Consider the following 21,088-nt stretch of genomic DNA (forward strand, 5'->3'; position numbering starts at 1 on the left):
ACTAATTCCAAAAAATAAAAAAAATTTGTTAGAAAATTCGCCTAACAATAAAATAAAAAGGAAATGACCCGTTCTCTACTAATAAAGGCAGATGTACTCATCATTCTGCGTCCAGATTTGCGGTCTCTTCGGCTATAGTTGCAGGGTGGACAATCAGATTCGTCGATTGTTACAGTATGCATCACCCTGATCGAGCAAAATAAACTTTCTGGGGATAATACTCGCAGAAGAAAGTTCAACGCATGAATCTTACAAGTAAAGAGAAGAGGCAAAAGCTGGAACTACATTAGCCAAAATTCCAAAGTCATGACTATGACACGTTCCAAATTCATGAACTTAATCTTTGTTACAATTTCGCAAGATCCCAATGTTTGACTGGGACTCGAAATTTTCAAAGTTTTGACTGGGACTCGAAAATTTTCAAACAACCAATAAATTTTCAGAAGCTTTCTACGTTGATGCTAACAACAACCTACACAAACTTGATTGATGTTGATTTTTGACTCAAAATCATCGAACATAATGACTACGCAACAGGTGGCCTTAGCACATGATCCTGAGAAGTATCAATAGCTGCTGGAGCTGTCCATTGCCACATGCCCATCGGTAGATAGTTTGGATACGGAATGGTTTTGCTGTGAGCTGCAGCTGATGTCTCATGGAATGTTGCAGCAGCAGGTTGAGTGATGAACTGGGGTGTCGTGCTAATGACTTTGAGCATCTCTTCGATCCGTGCTTTCTCAGCCTTTAGCCTCGTCCTCTCATCCCTTAGCTCCACTTTCTCTGCCTACAAGTCATGCCAACCAATCAAAGAGTAAGAACATTTTTATGATGTCACTGACACACATTGTTATGATGTCACTGACACAACATTGATATAAGTGTGTGCATTGATAGGATTTTTATTTTTATTTTTTGTTGCACTGAATCCTAGTTGTTAAGGAGTTCCTTGGAAGTTGACTGTATTGACAGAATAAGACGAATGAGAACTGTCCATATGTTGTTCATGACTTGTTTGATCATTCCGATTGAAGCCTGCAGAATAGTTTGCAATTTGTAGGAGGTGAGAGGATCCAAGACACATGTCCTTGTTGATCTTGACCAAATGCTGAACTAGCGTAATTTACAGTGCTATTGAAAATTTTAGATGCCCTGTTTTGAGATGACCATTACGAGTATAACTTTGTCCCAGTAACAAATGCAATCTTAAATTTGCATATCAAAACTCAGTTTAACTGGCTAGAACTGAAAAATTATTTGTAGAGCTGGAAATGATAATAGATCATCCCTCACCTTCATATTCTTTATAGCATCATGAAGTGCTTCATTTGACTCTTCAATCTTCTTTGCTTCATTACGTAAGTGGTTCAACAGACGAGTGGCATCACCCAGAATGGCAAATTTATCTGTCTTAGGAGGCTTCCCAGGATCCAAGATAGAACAAAGCTCTGTAAATCTGAGCATGTAACAACACCCTTAATCAGTACAAACATATGCATAATAAGATACCCATAACGGGCTATTTTTCCTGTGCGTCACCAAATGCATATGAACTACACGTACCGACAGTTAAGTCTATCCCTTCGTATTTTCTCCCGGCAAGCTTTTGTCCCTGGTACAGCACAGGACTCGGCACGAGGTCTGCAGAACAGTAACACAGGAAGAACTCACATCAAAGTGTAAAAAAACGAAAGAAAATGAGAAAAATATTGGCAAAGTATGCAATCATCTGGGCTACATAATAAACTGAGTTAAATCATCGAGGTACTTAGCTTTTGCTTCAAAGTAGCACAAAATAAAATGGCTAAACTAATTCATTTATGTCATATTTAATACTATGCATATTTCCTCACATATTTTACAACTCATTCAAAATCAAGTCATGTGGGGAACATACTCTATCAACATTGGGAAAATCATGAAAATAGCATAATCAGAAAATAGATGCAAAACTGGTGAAGTTCTTCTGCTTTACCAAGATTTGAGTGTCTTCTATATGTGGTTATAAAAAACATGATTATGAAGGCAAGTCTTTTAAAAGAAAACAGAAATGCAATTCAAGCTGAAACAACAAACATATAGAGTTTTTGCTATATAGTAGTTGTTTATCATGAGACAATCACAAAAAAGACTTAACCTATCCTTACAATTTTATGATCTTCTCACCTTTAACGGAACACTCAATTAGAAAACAAAGTTGCTTCATACCGTTTTCTCAGGTTACCATTATTTGGACGGTTGTCCTCCTTGCGCAAGGCATCAAACCCAACCATTGCGCTGCACATGACACGCTAGAGTAAGGAACATCATACTGATGAACTATAGATGTATTTGATCAAGGAAACACTATCAAGAATCATGGAAATGTAAACTATAAAATCTCAAGCATCCTGATACATCAACTGAGTCACTAATTTGTGGTGGCATGGATTAAGGAGCATAACTACAGAGGTTAAGGGGGATCATACAAAGTAGCCCTTTTGTCAAATCTTTTCTCTTTCTGTTCAATGGAATGCTATTAATTAAGCCAACACAAAGAACCTAATACATCAAGTTGATCATAGAACATGATATCCATTCTGCTCGAGAGATACTAGCAATATATATGCTTGATCCAAACACCGACCGATGCCTTTGTTTCCACTTGCAAAGCAACCAGAGCTGGAAACTAGCTAAAATGGTGCTTCGTTTTCAGTATAGAACGAATCCAAGAATATAGTTCAACGCATTAGAACAAAATATGTGAACTCTCAACAACGACCGGTTTCAGAAGCTATTACATAAATCAAGAAAACACCGGGTGGAACACACGAAAAAATCACCTTGAAGCCGAGGGATCGTCGACGACCTGGGGCGCCCAGATGAAATCCGAGGCGTGCACATCCTCCATGAACCCTCCGTAGTTTATAATCCACCCCCCGCCGGCGTTCGGATTGGAGCCCATATCTTCCAATAAATCACCGTCAAAAAAATTCCCCCAAAACACAACAAAAACAGCTAAAATATCGAATCCTCAACACCAAGTTCAAAGATGAAGCTGAAGCATCCGGGAGCGCTGGGGATCGGCTACAAATCCAAAGAATAATCCGGTGCCTTGTAGAGGAAGGAGGAGTTTGGTTTGCTTGCTTCTTTGGTTTGTTTTCTCCATCTTTTCAAATGAGGATTTATTGGCTTCAATTATCATTACGGAGGAGGGTAAATTGTCCATGGGGCTCATGATAGTTAGCCTTCTCCAAAACCACGCTGTGCGATGGTAGGGCGTATCAACCATCGCCGCCCGTCCGCCATGAGTGCGGCACACTTCATGCATAATGCTAGAAAAGTGTACCATTTCTTATTGCACACTTAAACGGGCATAGGTTCTGCCACGACACCGCGGCTAAAAGAGATCGAAGATGCGGTGACTCATTCGACATCGGGAAACGTTGTTCCGCCGGTACACATGAATGACTGGTTTACTGTTAGTTGATTCGAGTCTCCAACCAAGCAACCCTTCTTCCCCAACGAGGCTGCGGGTCTCATATGGGGTTACGAAGGGGCACCGTTACTAGCGCCGTCCGCGGAAGAAGAGATCGAACGCACGTACAAGTGTTCGCGGAAGAGATAAGGATAACGACGCCAACCGCGACTCAGTCGAGGAGACGAGTCTCCGGTCGTATGGGCATGACGAGCATAAAGAATGCATAGTAACCTCTGGTTATGGTAGAAGTCAATGCTGGGATGCGGCGTCATCGAAGGAAGAAACTGTTTTTTATTCTAACTTTATGCGTTCGAATTATATAAATAGACATCATTTTCGCCCACTTGTGAAATATTTTTACTAAGATATTATTTTTTTATATATGAATATGGGCACATCATAGGATATATAATTGGGTTGGTGGTGCTTCCTAGAAAGATACCTACTACGTTCGAGCTGTTGTTGGAACTTGTGAACCCCTTATGCCCACGCAACCTGAAGGCCTGACTCAACCAGTCCAACTACGAGAGACCTTGCGATTGACATTGTTCCGGTCAATTGTGACTTCGATCGTAATATTACTGGTGGGGGGCAACTGTTTGACCGGGGAAGCCCGTCCCCGGGGTCGAGCCTCTGACCTCTCGTTTTATGGGCCCCACCATGTGTTGGGTTCGGCTGAGGCGCGTGGCTGGCTGTGCCGTGTGCCTCGCACGTTATGAGTGTGAAATCAGATTAGTGTCGCCGTAGAATAGGGTCGAACAGCTCATGAATCCGACCACATCAAGAGATCGCATCATTCTTCTTGGCTTGCTTTTCGCGAACAGGCTAGCGGCATCTTTTACCACATCAAGACCGAATCTCAAAGCATGATGAACGTAGATCTGACGCTGGCTTGCCAAACATCCACCGGGTTCATTCTCGGAACCTGTTAAACCGATGCGTCATATTAATTATCCGTATCTTCACGAAAACAATCATTAGACTTGAAGAGATAATGTAACATTAATACGCGTCAAATTTCACTATTTTTCCATCGTTTTAATCAATTGCAAGTAAACGTAAGAGACATCGACTAATTAACTGTCTTTCGACAGTAAGATTCCAAAGTTCTCTCAAAATTAACCAGTTGGTTGTTTCCCCTTGGTCATAATTAAAAAAAAAATCTTTCACAAAAATAATAGGACATATTTAAAAAAATCTATATTTTTATTTTTATTTTTCTTATAGATCTTTCTTTTTTTTACTTTATTTATGTAGAATAATATTTATTTTTTAAAATATGATACTACCTATAACCTTTGTATTGCTACAGCTGTTGTCACTACCGTGAGGTCCTTGTCAACGTCCTCATGACCTCGACCCATTGCCTTCGCGTGATCACTTCCACCCCTCCGTATAGCTATCACCTTTGTCTATTATGCTTCTTCACATATCGACTAATCTTCTTATCGTTTCTCCTATCACCCTTTCTCCAAGAAGGGGAGGTAAGGAACACAAGAATAACGTGATCACTAACCATTTGAGAATGGGTGAGGGATAGTGCTCATAGCTTCACTCTTTGCTTATCTCTTACTTCCTTCAGACATTTTTATCTCGCTTGTTCCCATATTACTAGCATCATCTCATGCCTCGTTGTCCTTAAAGATAAAGGTAACGATGAGAGAGTAGTCAATAAAAAGGATGAGGCTTCACAAAAAGTGAGGCTAAGGCTCTATGTATAATAATCTTGTAGACAATGATAGTGGCCCCGATAAAAAAAAAAAAGATATACTCAAATAATATGACGAATATAATGAGATGATGATGAAAACCTGAAAGGCGACTCACAACGATGACGAATACTCAAGTAGTGTAGAGAGATGACTAGGATGGGGGCAACTAGGAGAAGGGGTCATGATAGAGAATGACCAAAGGAATTGGAAACGTGAAACTTTTGTCAGAAAAAAAAATAGAAAAAAATAAAAAGAAAAACGTTTTGTCAGAAAAAATTGGAAACGTGAAACTTTTTAAAGGAATTTGTCTAAAATAATAATATTTGAATATATGACTGACAACATTTTGGTCCTATGTGGCGGCGTAACATTTTAGGCTGTGGAAAAATTTCAAAGATGTCGAATGCGTTTTCAAATTTTGAAAACAGAAACAACGTTAAGTTTCTACGAATCGTGTTTCCGTCGAATTCTGTTTTCATGGAAAACAAAGATAAGAAACAACAAACAGAAATAGAAAGAAACACGCAACAAAATCTAAGTCGGGTTGGCTGCGGTCGCATCAGAGGAGAAAAGAGAAAAAAAAAAAACCAAAAACAGGAGGAGAACTCGGTCGACGAGATCGAGCCCAATCTCGCCGCTCCTCTCTCCGCTGGCCCCTCGCCTCGCCATGGATGCTCAATCCCGCGGTCGACGAACGGTACTGAATCTCTTAAGCCTCCACCCTCCCCATCTCGTTTCTCTTCTTTCTCCCTCCAGATCTGCAACGGTTCCTTGTTCCCATTCCAGTTGGAAGAAATCCGTCAGAAGCGAGCGGCCGAGCGATTGCACAAGGTCCCCTCTGGCTCGGATCTCGAATCCGCCAATCCATATGGTGTGCTTCGCTCTCCCTCGTCTTTCCCTTTCCCTAATCGTTCGTTACCTTCTCTACTGCTGGAGAGTTGCTGTTTCGCTTTCGCGTTTTGCAGGCATGCAGAGATCAGAAGGCGGCGTCCGATCGACAGCCGAGGTTACTCTTCTTTGTGGTCTTTTACTTGATACCTAACGATGCCATCTTATTCTATCAGTTTTGTACAAGTTCTACATTGTATTTTGTTACATCTTCTCTTGATCGATGCCTCTAGAGGTTTACATAATTTTTCTCCTAATTTTCCTTGATTCAGTGGATCCTGGGCTTATTTTCACAATGATCTCAGTGTCCGCCGAGTTCTTCTTTTTTTGTTTGTTTGTTTCTTTTTGATGTTGCGGTTGTGTTTAATTTAGAGCACGCACACAGGGATAAAGAATGATGATTATAATAAATTGAGGTGACTATTTTTGCTGTGACAAAATTTTAGATAGATAGAGAGAGAGAGAGAGAGAGAGAGAGAGAGAGAGAGAGATAAATGGAAAATGAACTAGAAGGATTCAACTGAAAAGAAAGTGTTAAATCCCATAATTCTTGACGAGTATGTTCAGTAGTTGGTCTTCATCACTTTTCTGATTAAGACTAGTTTGTCGAAAGATTATTTTATTATCAAGTAAATGGAAAAGTTCATAGATATGAAGAGTGATCCACATCGTTCTTGTGGACTGAGAAAGAAAATGCAATTATAGTTCTTAAGAGTCATGGCTGATTTTCAATCACTTTGTTTCTTTCCTATCTTTCTGAGTCTTAAGTTTTCACCAACTTGGTGAGGTCATTTTGGGTTGTATAATTGATGGTTGCTTTTGATTTATTCTGTTGATTATTTTATTCTTTTCCTCTATTACGTTAGATGAGATTTTTTACCATCACTTGCCCATTTAATGGTTCCATCTTCCACTTGAAAATATCGTAGGTCGAAAAACTTTGTTTGACTAGTTTTTGAAATTTGGACTTTATGCTTCTTAGGTGACTATGATATTTTGACATTTGTAAATGGAAAATGTGATATTTTACCATCACGTTGCCATCCTTTAACTTTATGAGTTAACTTTGAAATTTGGAAACCCAAAACTGCTGATACAGTGATATTTCTTAACCTACAATCATTGTACATGGAGATCTTCATAATAATCATAGTTTGAAGATATGAATTATCAAAATCAGCTGATTTTAAACTCATTGTCTGTATAGCAATATACATATCTCAATATGACTCTGCAGAACTCTTAAAAATTACTTTCCTTTGTATAGGATACCACCTTTTGTGTTGAATAATTATATTATACCAAAGTAAGCATGCTTTCATATCATTCTAGAAATGAGATAATGCAGATAGTTTTTTAAGTTATAGTCGTATCTATTCATAGTCAAATGATTTTAAAGTTGACTAGATGTTTCTCTGTTTCATGTGCAGAGAGATTCTTTTGCAGTGGCATCTCGAATCAAGGAGTTTGAGAATAAGAATTCAGAACTTGAGAGTGAAAATCAGAAATTGTTAGCGACGGTATTCTGCTAAAATAACTTTTCCTTTATGATAGGCACCAAGAAAGTTCATGCAAAAAATTTATGTTCACAGCTTGATGAAAAGGAAGTTCAAATTGATTCATTGAGGAAGCACTTAAGTGATCTGGTAAAACAACTCTGGGTTACATATTATATTGTAGATCATGTATCCTAATAACATGTCAAAATTGTGTTAACCTTTTAGTTTCCTTTTGGTTCATCTATTACAGGAACAAAATAGCTTGCCCTCCTTGAGAAAGTCTCTGAAGGATGCTTCCATTGAAAAAGATGCAGCAATTGTTGCCAGGGTATTCGATATTGAATTTTAGGCTAGAAATAACTACTTTACTATAATGATTAATATTGATTATTCAATTAGCACTTGAATATTTATGTAGGAAGATGCTTTGTCCCAACTTCGGACCATTAAGAAACGATTAAAGGAGGCAGAAGAGGAGCAATACCGAGTATGTAATTTATGATTGTTGAGTTGGAATCAAAATGTTTCAACTACTGATACTGCTTTTGTCAGTAGGCTGAACAGGATGCTGCAGCTCTAAGAGCAGAATTAAATTCACTGCAACAACAAGGTCTAGAGACTTCGTTTAGCAGTGTCCCATTAGGTAACTCACCAGATCATGTTCTTTCCCTGGAAAAGGAAATAATGGAATTGAAAACTGAGTTACAGGTAAGTATGTATGTATTTCTTTCTTTAACAATTTTATTTTTAATCGATAGTTTAATCTTTTAAACCCATATGTTGTTTTGTTGCTTAATACAGCACATCTCACTGTTGAGACAACAAGAGCAGCAGAAACTATCTGAAGAACAGTTCCGCAGTTCTTCCCTAATGGCTGAAAAGAAAGAGCTGGAAGATAAAATTGCATCTTTCACCAAGAAGATTTCAGGTACCCCCAAGTAAATGATGTTTTCTTATAATCCACGAGAAGACCAAGTGTGTTTTTAAATTTTAATCACTTTATTTTAGAACCACTAGTCAAACACATGAGTGCGAAGTATTCTTTTGGTGTTATAGAATGGTGCTTTTTATTTGGCAATATTTTTCACCATGTTTATCTTCTTTGGGTGCAGAAAATGCTTCAGATTTAGCTGTGCGCAAGGCAATTTCAGTGGTAAATCACAAATTCTGAGGATCCCTATATAGTTTGTTTCATGCTATAATTAATTGAACAAGAGAACAATTTTATGTTCACGTATTCTTTTGTGTCACATGATTCAATGTTTGTTTTCTTTTGGCCTCTTCTGACATTTAAGTGAAAGCCAGTTGTTGGCTAATACGTGTTCATTTGTTTCACTTTTATTATCTTGTACCAAGGCTATTTTTCTATGTGTTTCTGTTTAATTAATGCATGTTCGGATAGTTTTTCACGCTAGTATTATTAGTGTATAAGTTGTTTTCCAAGGTTTTTCTATTCCACATTGGATGGTAGTCTTTCATGAGTGTTTTTCTTTAAGATAAATATCAAGTCAATATGCTTTTCCATAATTTTCAAGTCACTATGCTTTCCACATTGGATGGTTGTCTTTCACGAGAGTTTTTCTTTAATATTATAATTATTTACAAAATTTTTTCTTTAGACATTAAGGTCAAATCTTCCTTATGTATCATCTGATCTATCATTTCACTTAATTTGTATAACATTTTCTTTTCACTGTCGGTCTATTATACTTTCCCATCTCAGTTTATTTTTAACCTGGGATCGGCTTTTATAGGCTGATTTTCATGCCAAAATTTGTTTTGGTGTAATACTTAAGCATGAAACTGTTAGTTGTTAGTAAGTTCCCAATTTGCTGGCTGCTTCTCTCATTTCACTTGCTTTGCTGTATTCTCGTGGTTTCACTAGAATAAATCTTTTATATTATGCCATCAAATAAATGAAAACATAAATGTTGCATGACTTCTGATTTATTTCTTTATATAACCACCACAGCCGTTAATTAGATGCTTTATTGTTCTTCCTAGTCCTTGTATGTTACTTCCCAGTATTCTTTACCTATTTTAGTATTGCATCTACTATGTCAATGTCTTTGGCATCAGGACAAGGAGAAACTTGAAAAGCAGTTGCATGATATGGCAGTTATGGTTGAGAGACTTGAAAGCAGTCGACAAAAACTGCTGATGGAGGTATTTCTTCTTCTTATCCATTAGCGTAGACAGAAACGACTGATGGAGGTATTTCTTCTTCTTGTGCATTAGCATAGACTTCCTTTTTTTGACTATGTCCATCTTGTCTCGGCAGATTGATTCTCAGTCTACAGAGATAGAGAGGTTGTTTGAGGAGAACTCCAATTTGTCAACTTCATATCAGGAAGCAATGGGGCTAGCAGTGCAGTGGGAGAACCAGGTACACTGTATTGCTCAAATGAGTGGACAGTAACTTTTTAATTGAGTATATCACAATTATCTTTGTTTAAATGGTGCATAATAATAAAAGAAGTATAATACATGATCCTATCTATCTGGGACTTTAGGATGTATTTGTTAAACATTTATCAAGGGCTACATTTCCTATTTTCAATTGGGATTTATCAATTTTCCACTTCTTTCATCTGTGGTATTGTACATCTTATTCTCCTTTCCTGGATAAGTTTTCTTTCTCCTATTATGACAAAGGCTGCTTATATTTGGTTACTGTTAAGTAATCCATCAATTTCTCCAAATCACTGTCAATATTGTCATTGTAAATAAGGAGCAGAGTCTTCATCATTCCTCTTATTCTATTTGGTTTAGTCATCTCGTTTGCCTACATTCCTTCATAACACAAAGTTGTTGACTTGCATATGTTGACACAACATCATACATTGGTCCTTTTGCTGTATTTGATTTTGAGTACCTTGGCTTAGGGGTGTCTTATTACCTCAAGGATGTTGTCATATCAGTTAAAGCATGTAAAAGCCATGTCCATTCATTTAATTTATTAATGCATACATTTTGCCAAAGCATATGTGTTTTGCAAAATATTTATATGTTATTACCAACCTTTCTGCAGGGTTATCATTCATGAAAACGAGAACATTGTTTTTCACCTTAAGGGACATTAATATCATATTCTTTAGATCTACTTTTAGTGTCATCTTTTTCAGATTGAACTTTATTACTTTTCACAGAGATTGTTTTATTGTATTTAGGATGGTTCAGTCCATTTGCCTGTCATTATCTGAGATGTATCAAGATGTAGCTTTGGCTACGTTGCAAAGATAATTAAGATTTTCACTTTTCATGAAAACAATAACTTTACGGAGCAAGTAAAGCTTCTTTCGTGATATTCATTTCTTATATTTTGACAGCTTATCGTGCTTAGAATATGGATGAAACTGGTAGGTGATTCATGTGCATGGGTCAGTGTCCTAATCATGTAGCTCACAGGTGAAGGACTGTCTGAAACAAAATGAACAGCTTCGATACCTGCTTGACAAACTCAGGTCTGAACAAGCCAGCCCATCGCAAACAAGTGATAGCAATATTCAATCAGATGTTGAAGGTGACAAAGGGAGAACATCTGACCCATCAGAAGTTGCTTCTGAAAATTTGTCACTTAAGGTTAGTTGTTGGAGTAAGATTGAGAATGTCATTATTGGAAACTTGAGTTTCTAGAAAAACCAAAATATGCTCTATATTTTCCACTATGAAATCTTATATAGTGCATCAGTTTTATCAAGAAAAATGTATTATAGTCTACACAATTTAAATATTAGTTTTTCATATCTTTATTTGCAAATTTATTGAAATAATAAATATAATGGTAGTGTAATATGTGCTCCTAATTATTTATAGTATGATAATTGGATCTTAAAATATTCTAGACTTCTTTCCCGCTTTTCGCATGAGCGAGGTGCTAAAGTCTGATCATCTAAAACTCATATAAACATTCTTTTTCATGAAGTCTTTTGAACTCAAGTAGCACTTGGTAGTTTGTACTGAGCTGTGTGGGTCAGTCATGTAACTCGTCACAGGATGGTTCTGATAGGATGTGCTCTGTAGGATATTGGCACAGTTAAAGATATTTATTAGAATGTTCATATTGATTTTTTTAGCACCAAAAATGTTGTAAATGACCTGCTAAAATACCTAAAATATCATTGATTACCTGTGCTAATTCAACAGTAAGTTATATTAGTGACATACAGATTGATATGTCATCATGGACATATTAGTTGGAATCCACTAATACTCATTTTTTTCTTGGTTCATTTGCTCTAGGATCAGTTGGCAAAAGAACAGAGCAGAGGTGACGCATTGGCTGCAGAGGTTATGAAACTCACTGCTGAGCACAGACGTGCTGCCCAAGCATATAACACACTCATACGCCTGTAGTGCTTTATTCTTTACCCTCTCCAGCTTTGTTTCATCCTTTTTTTTTTCCATAGTAAATTGTTTCCCTTGTTTTGTGCAGGTATAGACCTGTACTGCGAGACATAGAGAACAACCTAATGAAAATGAAGCAAGAGAGCTATGCTGTGGCTTTGTGATGATATAATTGAGGTATGAATGACATCCTTCTGCCTTTCTGCTTCACCGTTGTATGGATTTAAACTATAAATGGTGTTGTAACAGAAGCTACTGCTTTGCAAATAAAACAAATTAGATCAATTTTCTATCTGCGCCTGTGAAACGTGGCCAGTTCAAGAGCATTGCAATTCAGATATGGCTTAAGATGCTCTCTTATATATCAAGGAAAGATTGGGCAGCACTGTTTCCCATCATCAAAACTTATAACGCTATTGAATTTAGGAAGTAATAGTTTTGCTAAATGCTTTAGTTTATGAGAGCTTTCTGCCGACCTGTGAATCCCCGACTTGTCTCTCTTCAGATTGATGCAGTATTTGGTCAGCGTTACATGTTACCATGGTAGTATCTCTTGTTGTAGGAGAATTTGACGATCCTATCAAATTTTTGTAAACATTATCAGATTCTTGCACTGTAGCTTAAGAACATTATCTTTAAAGCTACTTACATCATTGAAACTTTCTCCCACCTGTTACTTATATTTTCCCATTGATTGGTGATCCTCCATGAGCAGGACTTGGCCACAGCAAATATGATGTACGCATCCTTAAGAAAGTTTGAACGCCATCAATGTTGCGGTGCAATTCAATCAGAAGAGTTCTCGGGTGACAAAAAAATCCCCATCATTATTGCTTTCATTTGGAAAGCAAAATGTTAGATTTGCTGATTTTGTTGTGTTCTCTTTGTCGAATTATTCATTGGATCTCAAACACCCACAGTTTCTAAATCGTGTTATTGTGAAATCGAATGGCCTTTTGACTGTCGGACATAATGTCCGTCTTCGTAAACTGGACTTGGGTTAACATCAATTTAACTATGAGCAATGCAACTTTACCAACATGTACATTTCTGAGCCCTGTTAAAAAGTGGAATCTATTTAGCCGACGGCAATTAGAAAATAGCCAATATGTGCGTAATTAATTTCACTTCTTATTACGACACCTGTGGTCATATTAGAGCAAATAATACAATTTCACTTGCACCTTTGTTCGGTCTGCAGGATACTAAGAACAATTTTGACTTGCCCATGATTTAGATCCAATAGAGCATTAATACAATTTGCGAACATACTTGTATCCATAGAAGATTCTATCATGGAAAGCATTTTACATTTGAGGGTGAGATGTCCAATCAATCAAGCAGTCGGTCAGTCAGAGATCAGTAGATCAACCGATATAATACATGGGATTTGGGTGTTTAAAAGATCGTTGGGCCATCGGAAACCCCAGCAAGTCACTCCATTGATCCCCTGAGGATGCCAGAATCCTGAATCCTTGACCTTCCAACTCTGCCCGCCTTCCTGATTTGAAGACCACCGCAGGCTTGCCCATATCAGAGTCCTCCCTGTCGCACCACAATTTCAATAGATATTTGCAGGTGCAGAATCCATAAGCATCGGAGTACAAAATTATTTCAGATGCCTACTCTAACAGAAAATTTGATCACGGCATCCTACAAGATTATGAGAATCCATACCAATATGCAAAATGTAAAAACAACTAGGTGCCGATTATTTAGGGTGTCAATTTTTGTAGAAAATTCAAACAAATCCAAGAGAAATCAAGCATACAACAAGATTATTAGAATCCTTACCAAAATGTCAAATCTATGTTAACATGTCAACTTTTATAGAAAATTCACACAAATCGAAAAGAAACCAAGCGCGCAACACGATTATAAGCAGCAAACTTTTGCATACATATACACCACCCACTAGGATTTTTGCACAATTAGAAAAAAGTAGCAACCTTGATCCAAAAGACTCCATAGAACTGGGAATATCTCTGCTATGTTGAAAGACTTGTTTCCTAAGTTATTAGTAAACATACACTTCACAGCTTCTATTTAGCTCAGTTCTAAACTAAGATGACACTGAAATATCATACTTTACTTATACAGTGCTTGTTAACGTATCAACTCATTGGAGCAAAAGTCGGATGCCACAAAAACAAAATCTATTTACCAATAAAACCTATCTGACACAGTATTTATTGCTTCAACCATACTAAAAGACAAAGAGAAGTTGCTTCAAGCATAGTTCAAAAGCCAATCTTATGCGCTAATAAAAAGGTGCTAATAAAGTTGATTTTTTTCCTATATTCATAAAGCTATTTACATCATTATCAATAAGAACCAAAATAATTTTCTAGTTTTTGCTGTTCCGTTTAAACTGATTATTCTTCAGATTGCATGTCCTTTGAAGCTTTTAAAATTATCTGGTGCTACAATGATTGTAAGAGATGAAACAGAACCATTTAAACGGAAGACCATTAAATTAACGAACCTAAATATGAGACTTCTCCAAGAATGGTACCCAGCGTGCAATAGATTCTCCACAGTGACCTTCCTTTGAGCTTCATTTCGGCCAGTAAGCAGAATAATCTGAAAACCACTAACCAAGAGCTCTTCATACAGCCTTAGACTTGCTGCTAAAGCTGGTGCTCTTGCCTTATCTACCCATTCATTGAATGAAGTCTCATTGAAGACCTTTGTTCTACGAAATTGTAAAGCAAACAGAATTGAACACATACTTAGTTTTGATTCTAGATAGTGCAAAGAACAAAATACAACATAATAATAATGATAGTAATTACAATAATGATAATGATAATAATAGTATGATGTTCAAGTAGTAATACAATAATGGAGAGGGATAGTAATCCACCTATACTTTGGTGCAACAAATTAATGCAATATAGAATAAATGTAACAAAAACATATATCATTAGAGTGAAAAGGTGGGGGGGTATAAGCTGTGAATAGATTCAGAAATTTAGATAAACTAATGAGAAAGAGAGGTAAAGATAGTCAAGACCATTAGGCCTAAGAAAGGATAAATTTTTTCCATAAAGAATTCATCATGTCTTACTCAAAACAAACCATATACAAAATATGTAAAAGTTGACACATATGAAAGGAAAATTAAACAAAACATATATTTTTTAAGCCTATCATATGTTTGCTTTTCTATTCTTTCTATTTACATATTTGATATTATAATTTGATTTACTTTCTCTTTAAGGCACCAAATTCAATAAATTTATACATATCCCAATAACTTGACAACACCTTCCTAACCAACATAAACTCCAACCCAATCAATCTTTCCTCTAATAAAAAAATAAATATTCAGGTGAAAACTTAAAAAGAGCGTGGAGACCTAACCGGTTTTAAATCTAGACAAGCTAGAGAACTGACACAGAATTCTTATTTGATCCCTTCGAATCAGATTGCAATAGGTAGCTCAATAAGGCCACCACAATTCCATATAACAAAAGTACTATTAACATAGCCAACCATTGCCAATGGCCATCAAGCAAAGAATTTTAATGGCAACAATCATCAACTGTGTTCAAGAATAATGATCAAGCTCAAATATGGTTATTCCACTTCATTGGGATATATGAGTTCCAATATTCCCATTGATGCTAAACTGATAACTATAGAAGAGGCTTCCAGATAACATAATCTCAATGTTCTTGGTGTTGATCATAATGCTATTTAGTTATCCTTAAGTTCCACAAATAATCTACATTGTCTGATTAAAATTGACTGCCATTGACAAAATCTACTACCCCTTTCATGTCCAGGAAAATATTGAGATACTCTGTTTTATGAGCTTGATTGTTACTGAGATTGTTTTTTAATACGATCCTCAGTTCATAGATTCATAACGGCCGGAAATTTGGTACCAACATGCAAGAGGATTCACATGAATTTATCAGATAAATTAAACATCTTATATTCTGTTCTCGATGGAGTTTTCTCAACATATTATTCTTCTCCACAGCTGATCACATAAAACATGTGTCGATCAATTCGAATTGAACTCTACACAAATATATCTTCAAATCACCGTGATTTTCTCCGATCAATGTTCTACTAAACACTAACAAAAAGAAGATATGACGAAAGGAAGGGAAATACAAAGATATACCCGAATCCGTTGATGGCATAATAGGGTACATTCGAGAGCAGCGTCTCATCGACGTCAAAGATCCAGGCGTCGTTCCCGTCATTGGCGATCTGGACGCTTCGTGCAAAGGCCAGCGACTCATCCACGACGATGTCGGTGTCAGACGCGTACCGCGCGCCGCTCATGTACTCCTGCACGAATTCGCTGCACCGGAACGGGACCGTCCGCCAGAACCTGGCGTTGTTGGTCTCCACCGAGAGCCTCCAGCTGTCGCAGTAGAGGTGGTCGTAGGCGAAGGCGGAGGCGGAGGCGGAGGCGGCGACGGCTTGGGTCGTGGTCCGGAGTATGGTTTGGGGTGACTCGGCGGCCACGACCCCGAGGAAGAAGAAGAGTAGAAGGAATCGGAAGGGCCCCATTGGATCAGAACCCTAACCCTAACCCTGTATTCGTGGTTCTTGTTCTCGCTTTCGTTCTCAGTTTCGTGCGCGCTACGGTTTCCTTCGATGAAGAGAGACGAAGATTCACTTCGAGAAGAGGGTAATGGCAGCCTTGTTGTTATTTATAGAGGAGTGGGCAATTCGTAGGAGGCGATGGTGGCGTCGTGGTCGAGGAAAACTTTGGTCGGCGCACCTAAATGGCGTGACGTGGTTGTAGTTGATTGGTGTACGGCACCGGGAGAAGAATGCTGGAGTTTATTCGGTCTCCGACGCTTAATCGTTGACGAGCCACGTGGGCCTAATTTTGACTTATTCCCAATTAGTAGGACACCCCGTCGGGTTCACCCGCCGTAGACGGGCTGCAACGGGCGTCCCATGGATCAGCCTAAGTGGGTCCCATTGGTCATCTCGCCGTCGTACAAGTCGAGTCGGTGAGACGGACAAGTCGAGAACGAGTGGAAGGAATCCGACACGGTTCAGAAATCCCGCACGACTGTAGGAATGGGCCCACCGCCAATGTGAGCGAGGCGAGAAACGTGGCCGACATTATTTTTAAAGCGACCCACAAACCAACGTTGTAAAGTATTTATATCTTATCACAATAGTAAAGCGTTTATCTCATAATATAATCCATAATCGGAATAGAGGAAGAAGTCGTCCAGTCTGAAAGAGATAAAATGTTCACACTAATCAAAAACCATCTCACTCCCATTCCCACTACAACAAAATAAATATAATCTATTACTATGCTTGCGACTGTGGGGCGAAACAATCTATTATTGTGGTTGAGTTACCGCAATAATACGTAGATATTTATCTTTTCACGATGGTAACTGATAAGGTAGTTTTACCCCATGTACACGTCACAGTTGATGTCACACGTCACATCAAAACTCGTATCCCAAGATATTATTCGATACGCCTGGTCTCGGTAATCCTGGGACGACAACGCCCCGCATACCAAGCCAAAATCCGTATTAATGTCATGCTGTGTCCACCACGCCAATCCACGTACGACCGACCCTCTCACGTCAGTATAAAGACCTCTATCCCGACTTCAAAAAAGGAGGAGAAAAAAAAAAGAAAATAACTGACTTGCTCATCGGAGAGGCCAAAGTCGGGGATCACCCGACAAAGGCCATTTTTACAGGAAAGCAGCCCAACCTCGGGAGTCACGGACCGACGCTCCCGTGACGAGCCATCGACCAACCCATCCCTTGACTCGAGGATCTAGTCGGCTCCGACAACCAGCTCAACCGACATAGGCTCCCGACAACGATCCATGGACCAAGCCGTGCTGACTCATCATTCTTCACTTGTTTCACTTGTTTCATTCTTATAAAAGATTGTAATGGGTGCGTCCCACAAACACATAAAGCGGTTTAGGAGCTTAGGCTTAGTTGACTGTGTTAGGAAGAACACATACTCGGAGGGGGTGCTTATATTTTATTAGTTTTGTAACCATCATTTTAATAAGGAACCTTTAACATTTAGGTGTAATGCTGATGTAACACATCAGCTACGTGTTAATTGAACTCCATATATTGAATCTCGGGTCATATTTGTTTGCCTTCTCACCGATTGTAATTTGGGGATGTGAGCTTGTCCGTCCAAAAGAACAATATCCCTTTTGCAATCATGATTATTGTTATCCACGTTAAAAAAAATAGTTAAACGATACTTTTGATTATTTTTTTGTCACTAGAGGATGCATCAAGTGGAAGGGGATGTTTGGATCGCATTGATCACACTAGATGTCTTGTTGTTTTTTAGTAAATTTATTGTACATGAATATGATGTTCTAATTACATTACATGTTTTTGTCTTTGATGGATGTACCATGTTTAAGGAGATATTTTATTTGCATTAGATGATTTGAATACTTTAGTCATGTTAGATGTTTTGATTATTTATTTTAGATAAATATATTGTGCATAAATAGAATATCTTGATCATAATATTAAGTACTTGAAATGTTTTTTTTCCCGAAAACCAAATACATCATGTATAAAAGAGATTTTTTGGTTATATCAAACACTTAAGCTATCTTATTCCGAATGAATGAATTACTTACAAAGTCCATATTTTATGAATGCATCACATAAATAGATACTTTTGTGGGTTGTATGTCACAAATATATTTTTATTTTTATTTTTTTATCATAGGTGGACTTATAATTAATAATAGATATTTGGGTAACTGATTAACAAAATAATTGGACGCTCTCGCCTGGTCGATTTTATTAGACGTTTTCAATATTTATTTTAAATCATGAATAGATATACTATCTAGATATTTTACGTGCAAGTATATATTTTGTGTATCAGCTATATCAATCTCAAGACAAGTAATTTCTTACGCAATGATAAGGATTCTCATCGCTAAAGGAGAAACCAAGATTTGAATGCTAAAGGCAAAGAATAAAATTATTATTTTTTTATTTTAATAGAGGTGTTGTAAGTTGGGCTTAACATATGTTATATGCTTTCTTTTTCCTATCTTTTCAACCCTAACATAAGTCATACCTCTTTATAATAATTGTACCGTCAATATTATTGACAAAAGATACGTTGGTTGAAAGCTTCTTAGGTTGAGGAGAAAATTAAGCCTCAAAGCTCAAGATATTATTATTATTATTATTATTATTATTATTATTATTATTATTATTATTATTATTATTATTATTATGTGTTGGTGTATCCATTAGAGTAGGATAGGGAATGTGATCCAAATAACGAAAATAATGATCTCATAATAATTTTTCTAAGTTATCGATAAATGAGCTCTCATGTTGGCCTCAATTGTCCCGATAACCAAATATTTTTTTATAATAAAACATCATCCATCATTTTTGTTTCGACATTCCATCAACCGCATGCTGTCTTTACCCTATTCCTGATCTGGATTTTGCAGCTCGTGCAGCCTGCTTTGACCTTTAAATAAAAATCATGAGAACATTTTAGAGAAAATTTTAATTGTCGCACTTTTTAGCATGAGAATTTTCAAGGCTTTGAGTTATAATGACCATATCCAATTTTTTTTGCTAAAGAGAGATTGACATCTTCATCTTTAGAAGTTGATGAATTACTTGGAAAATTCTCAAAATGGGCTTCTGTTGGCCTGCCCACAAAGTCAGGCTAAATCCAATCCTTATTCGGCTTTTGTGCCATCGCCCTTTGGCTTGGCTTGTATCATTATTTTTATTTTTGGATCAACATGACAATTCTATGAATCATTTGCTACTATAGTTTAGACTTTTAGGAATAATCCTTTTGCCAAATAACAAGAACATGATTGTTTCTACTGATTACCAAATGATGCAGCACCAAAAAAATGTTACATGATTCTCCATTTATGTTTTCTTGATCAACATTAGTCATAGTCTTTCATTTTTTTTTTTGTCTTCAAGACAGATCTGAGATTATGATGCCTAACTCTGAAATCATATATGAATATGGTGTTATGGAGCAATCGAGGTGATAACTAAAGAATCATTCTGAAAGGAAGAGAATCCCAAAAGGAAGGCCATGTTCTATTATTCTCTCCCTCCACCGCACAGTTCCTCCTGCAACTTCTTTTTGGGACCGAATGCTCACATGAGAGCGGTAAGATGGCCTCACCGCACCTTTCGAAGAGCATCCAGAATCGCCCATGAAGAGAAAGAGATGAAGGTTAGCTTTTCGGAGGGAGTGAAGAAGACATGGCCTTCTTTTCTGCCTCCTCCGCAGGTGGTGGGCACACAGATGCTCCGCTGGATCTTATTCCCCTTACGTCCACCGAGCGGTTTCCTTTATCTGGCCAAGGATCCTGGAACTCAAGTGTAGGGATTCTCAGCATGATTGACCTTACATGATCCGGTATTGGTCCTGGTCGCGCATAAGCTGATGAGCAACTCTTTGATGCAGGAATTGCATGAACCATTGCAATATATTGACGGTCAAATGATGCGACTCCCTCTTTTTGTAGTGGGAGGGAGCGAAAGATCTATCTTTAGCATCTGATGAAGCAAATTTGAATGTCAGTGGGAGGGAGAGAGGTGATGTATGGAAGAAGAAGGAGAAGAAGGAGAAGAAGAAGAAGAAGAAGAAGAAGAAGAAGCAGGAGGAGGCTGGTTGTGTAATTTTATGTGATGACCACTTTATTCCTTCTGCTGTGAAACTTCACAGAAGGTTCCATGAGGCAACTTTCTTTCTTTCATGTCCAAAGCAAAGAAAAGAGTCGGAAAGAGAACAGTGTGCGCTCCAACACTCAAGTGGGAAAGCTGTACCAACGGGTGCAGCAGAGAAGAGAGTTCTTTACTTGTAAGCAGTCATAGGACGACTGCTGCTTTTTCTTGGTGGTTTTTAGAGGGAGTAGACTGCTTTGTTAAAGCCACTCAAGAAGAAGACATTGATTGATACATAGAGACGCAAAGATTTCACATGATGTGATTAAAATGTTTTCAAATCATTGGTCTAACACTCTAATAAGCTCCTCTTTTTTTTTGTGTACTTAGGGAATGGACTAACTAACACCGCTAATGTCGATCCCGAGTCGAGATGAAAAACATAAAAGTTATCGTATTATTTTGAGACGATGCAACTAATGAACTTCAAATATAAGAACACTTACAATAAGACGTGATGAT

At 37.5% G+C, this 21,088-nt stretch overlaps 3 protein-coding genes across 7 annotated transcripts; 1 reads left to right on the forward strand and 2 right to left on the reverse strand.

Moving 5' to 3' along the window:
• Positions 1–256: 256 nt before the first annotated feature.
• On the reverse strand, positions 257–3,138 carry LOC103975368 (transcription factor bHLH115). Its single transcript, XM_009390319.3, has 5 exons — positions 2,823–3,138; positions 2,209–2,277; positions 1,564–1,641; positions 1,294–1,456; positions 257–787 (listed from the first exon to the last, which is right to left on the reverse strand). The coding sequence occupies exons 1-5, from the start codon at positions 2,942–2,944 to the stop codon at positions 527–529; spliced, it is 693 nt and encodes a 230-aa protein (XP_009388594.2). The 5' UTR covers positions 2,945–3,138; the 3' UTR covers positions 257–526.
• A 2,570-nt stretch (positions 3,139–5,708) lies between these two features.
• On the forward strand, positions 5,709–12,947 carry LOC135630779 (spindle pole body component 110-like). Of its 4 annotated transcripts, none has more exons than XM_065137952.1 (16): positions 5,709–5,869; positions 5,959–6,043; positions 6,138–6,178; positions 7,491–7,580; positions 7,653–7,706; positions 7,810–7,887; positions 7,978–8,046; positions 8,115–8,267; positions 8,361–8,487; positions 8,672–8,712; positions 9,639–9,725; positions 9,841–9,945; positions 10,968–11,141; positions 11,802–11,911; positions 11,995–12,083; positions 12,622–12,947. In XM_065137952.1, the coding sequence occupies exons 1-15, from the start codon at positions 5,840–5,842 to the stop codon at positions 12,068–12,070; spliced, it is 1,320 nt and encodes a 439-aa protein (XP_064994024.1). In that variant the 5' UTR covers positions 5,709–5,839; the 3' UTR covers positions 12,071–12,083; positions 12,622–12,947. The 4 variants fall into 4 exon arrangements, with proteins under 4 accessions (XP_064994024.1, XP_064994027.1, XP_064994026.1 ...); XM_065137955.1 differs by having other exon boundaries at positions 11,808–11,911; XM_065137954.1 differs by lacking the exon at positions 12,622–12,947 and adding an exon at positions 12,187–12,261.
• A 162-nt stretch (positions 12,948–13,109) lies between these two features.
• LOC135631260 (acid phosphatase 1-like) lies at positions 13,110–16,562 on the reverse strand. 2 transcript variants are annotated; one of them, XM_065138782.1, is made up of 3 exons: positions 16,045–16,561; positions 14,392–14,601; positions 13,110–13,451 (listed from the first exon to the last, which is right to left on the reverse strand). In XM_065138782.1, the coding sequence occupies exons 1-3, from the start codon at positions 16,437–16,439 to the stop codon at positions 13,274–13,276; spliced, it is 783 nt and encodes a 260-aa protein (XP_064994854.1). In that variant the 5' UTR covers positions 16,440–16,561; the 3' UTR covers positions 13,110–13,273. The 2 variants fall into 2 exon arrangements, with proteins under 2 accessions (XP_064994854.1, XP_064994855.1); XM_065138783.1 differs by lacking the exon at positions 14,392–14,601 and having other exon boundaries at positions 16,045–16,562.
• Between the last annotated feature and the right edge of the window lie 4,526 nt (positions 16,563–21,088).

This window comes from Musa acuminata, chromosome BXJ3-2 (assembly GCF_036884655.1).
Source record: "Musa acuminata AAA Group cultivar baxijiao chromosome BXJ3-2, Cavendish_Baxijiao_AAA, whole genome shotgun sequence".
Taxonomy (NCBI): domain Eukaryota; kingdom Viridiplantae; phylum Streptophyta; class Magnoliopsida; order Zingiberales; family Musaceae; genus Musa; species Musa acuminata.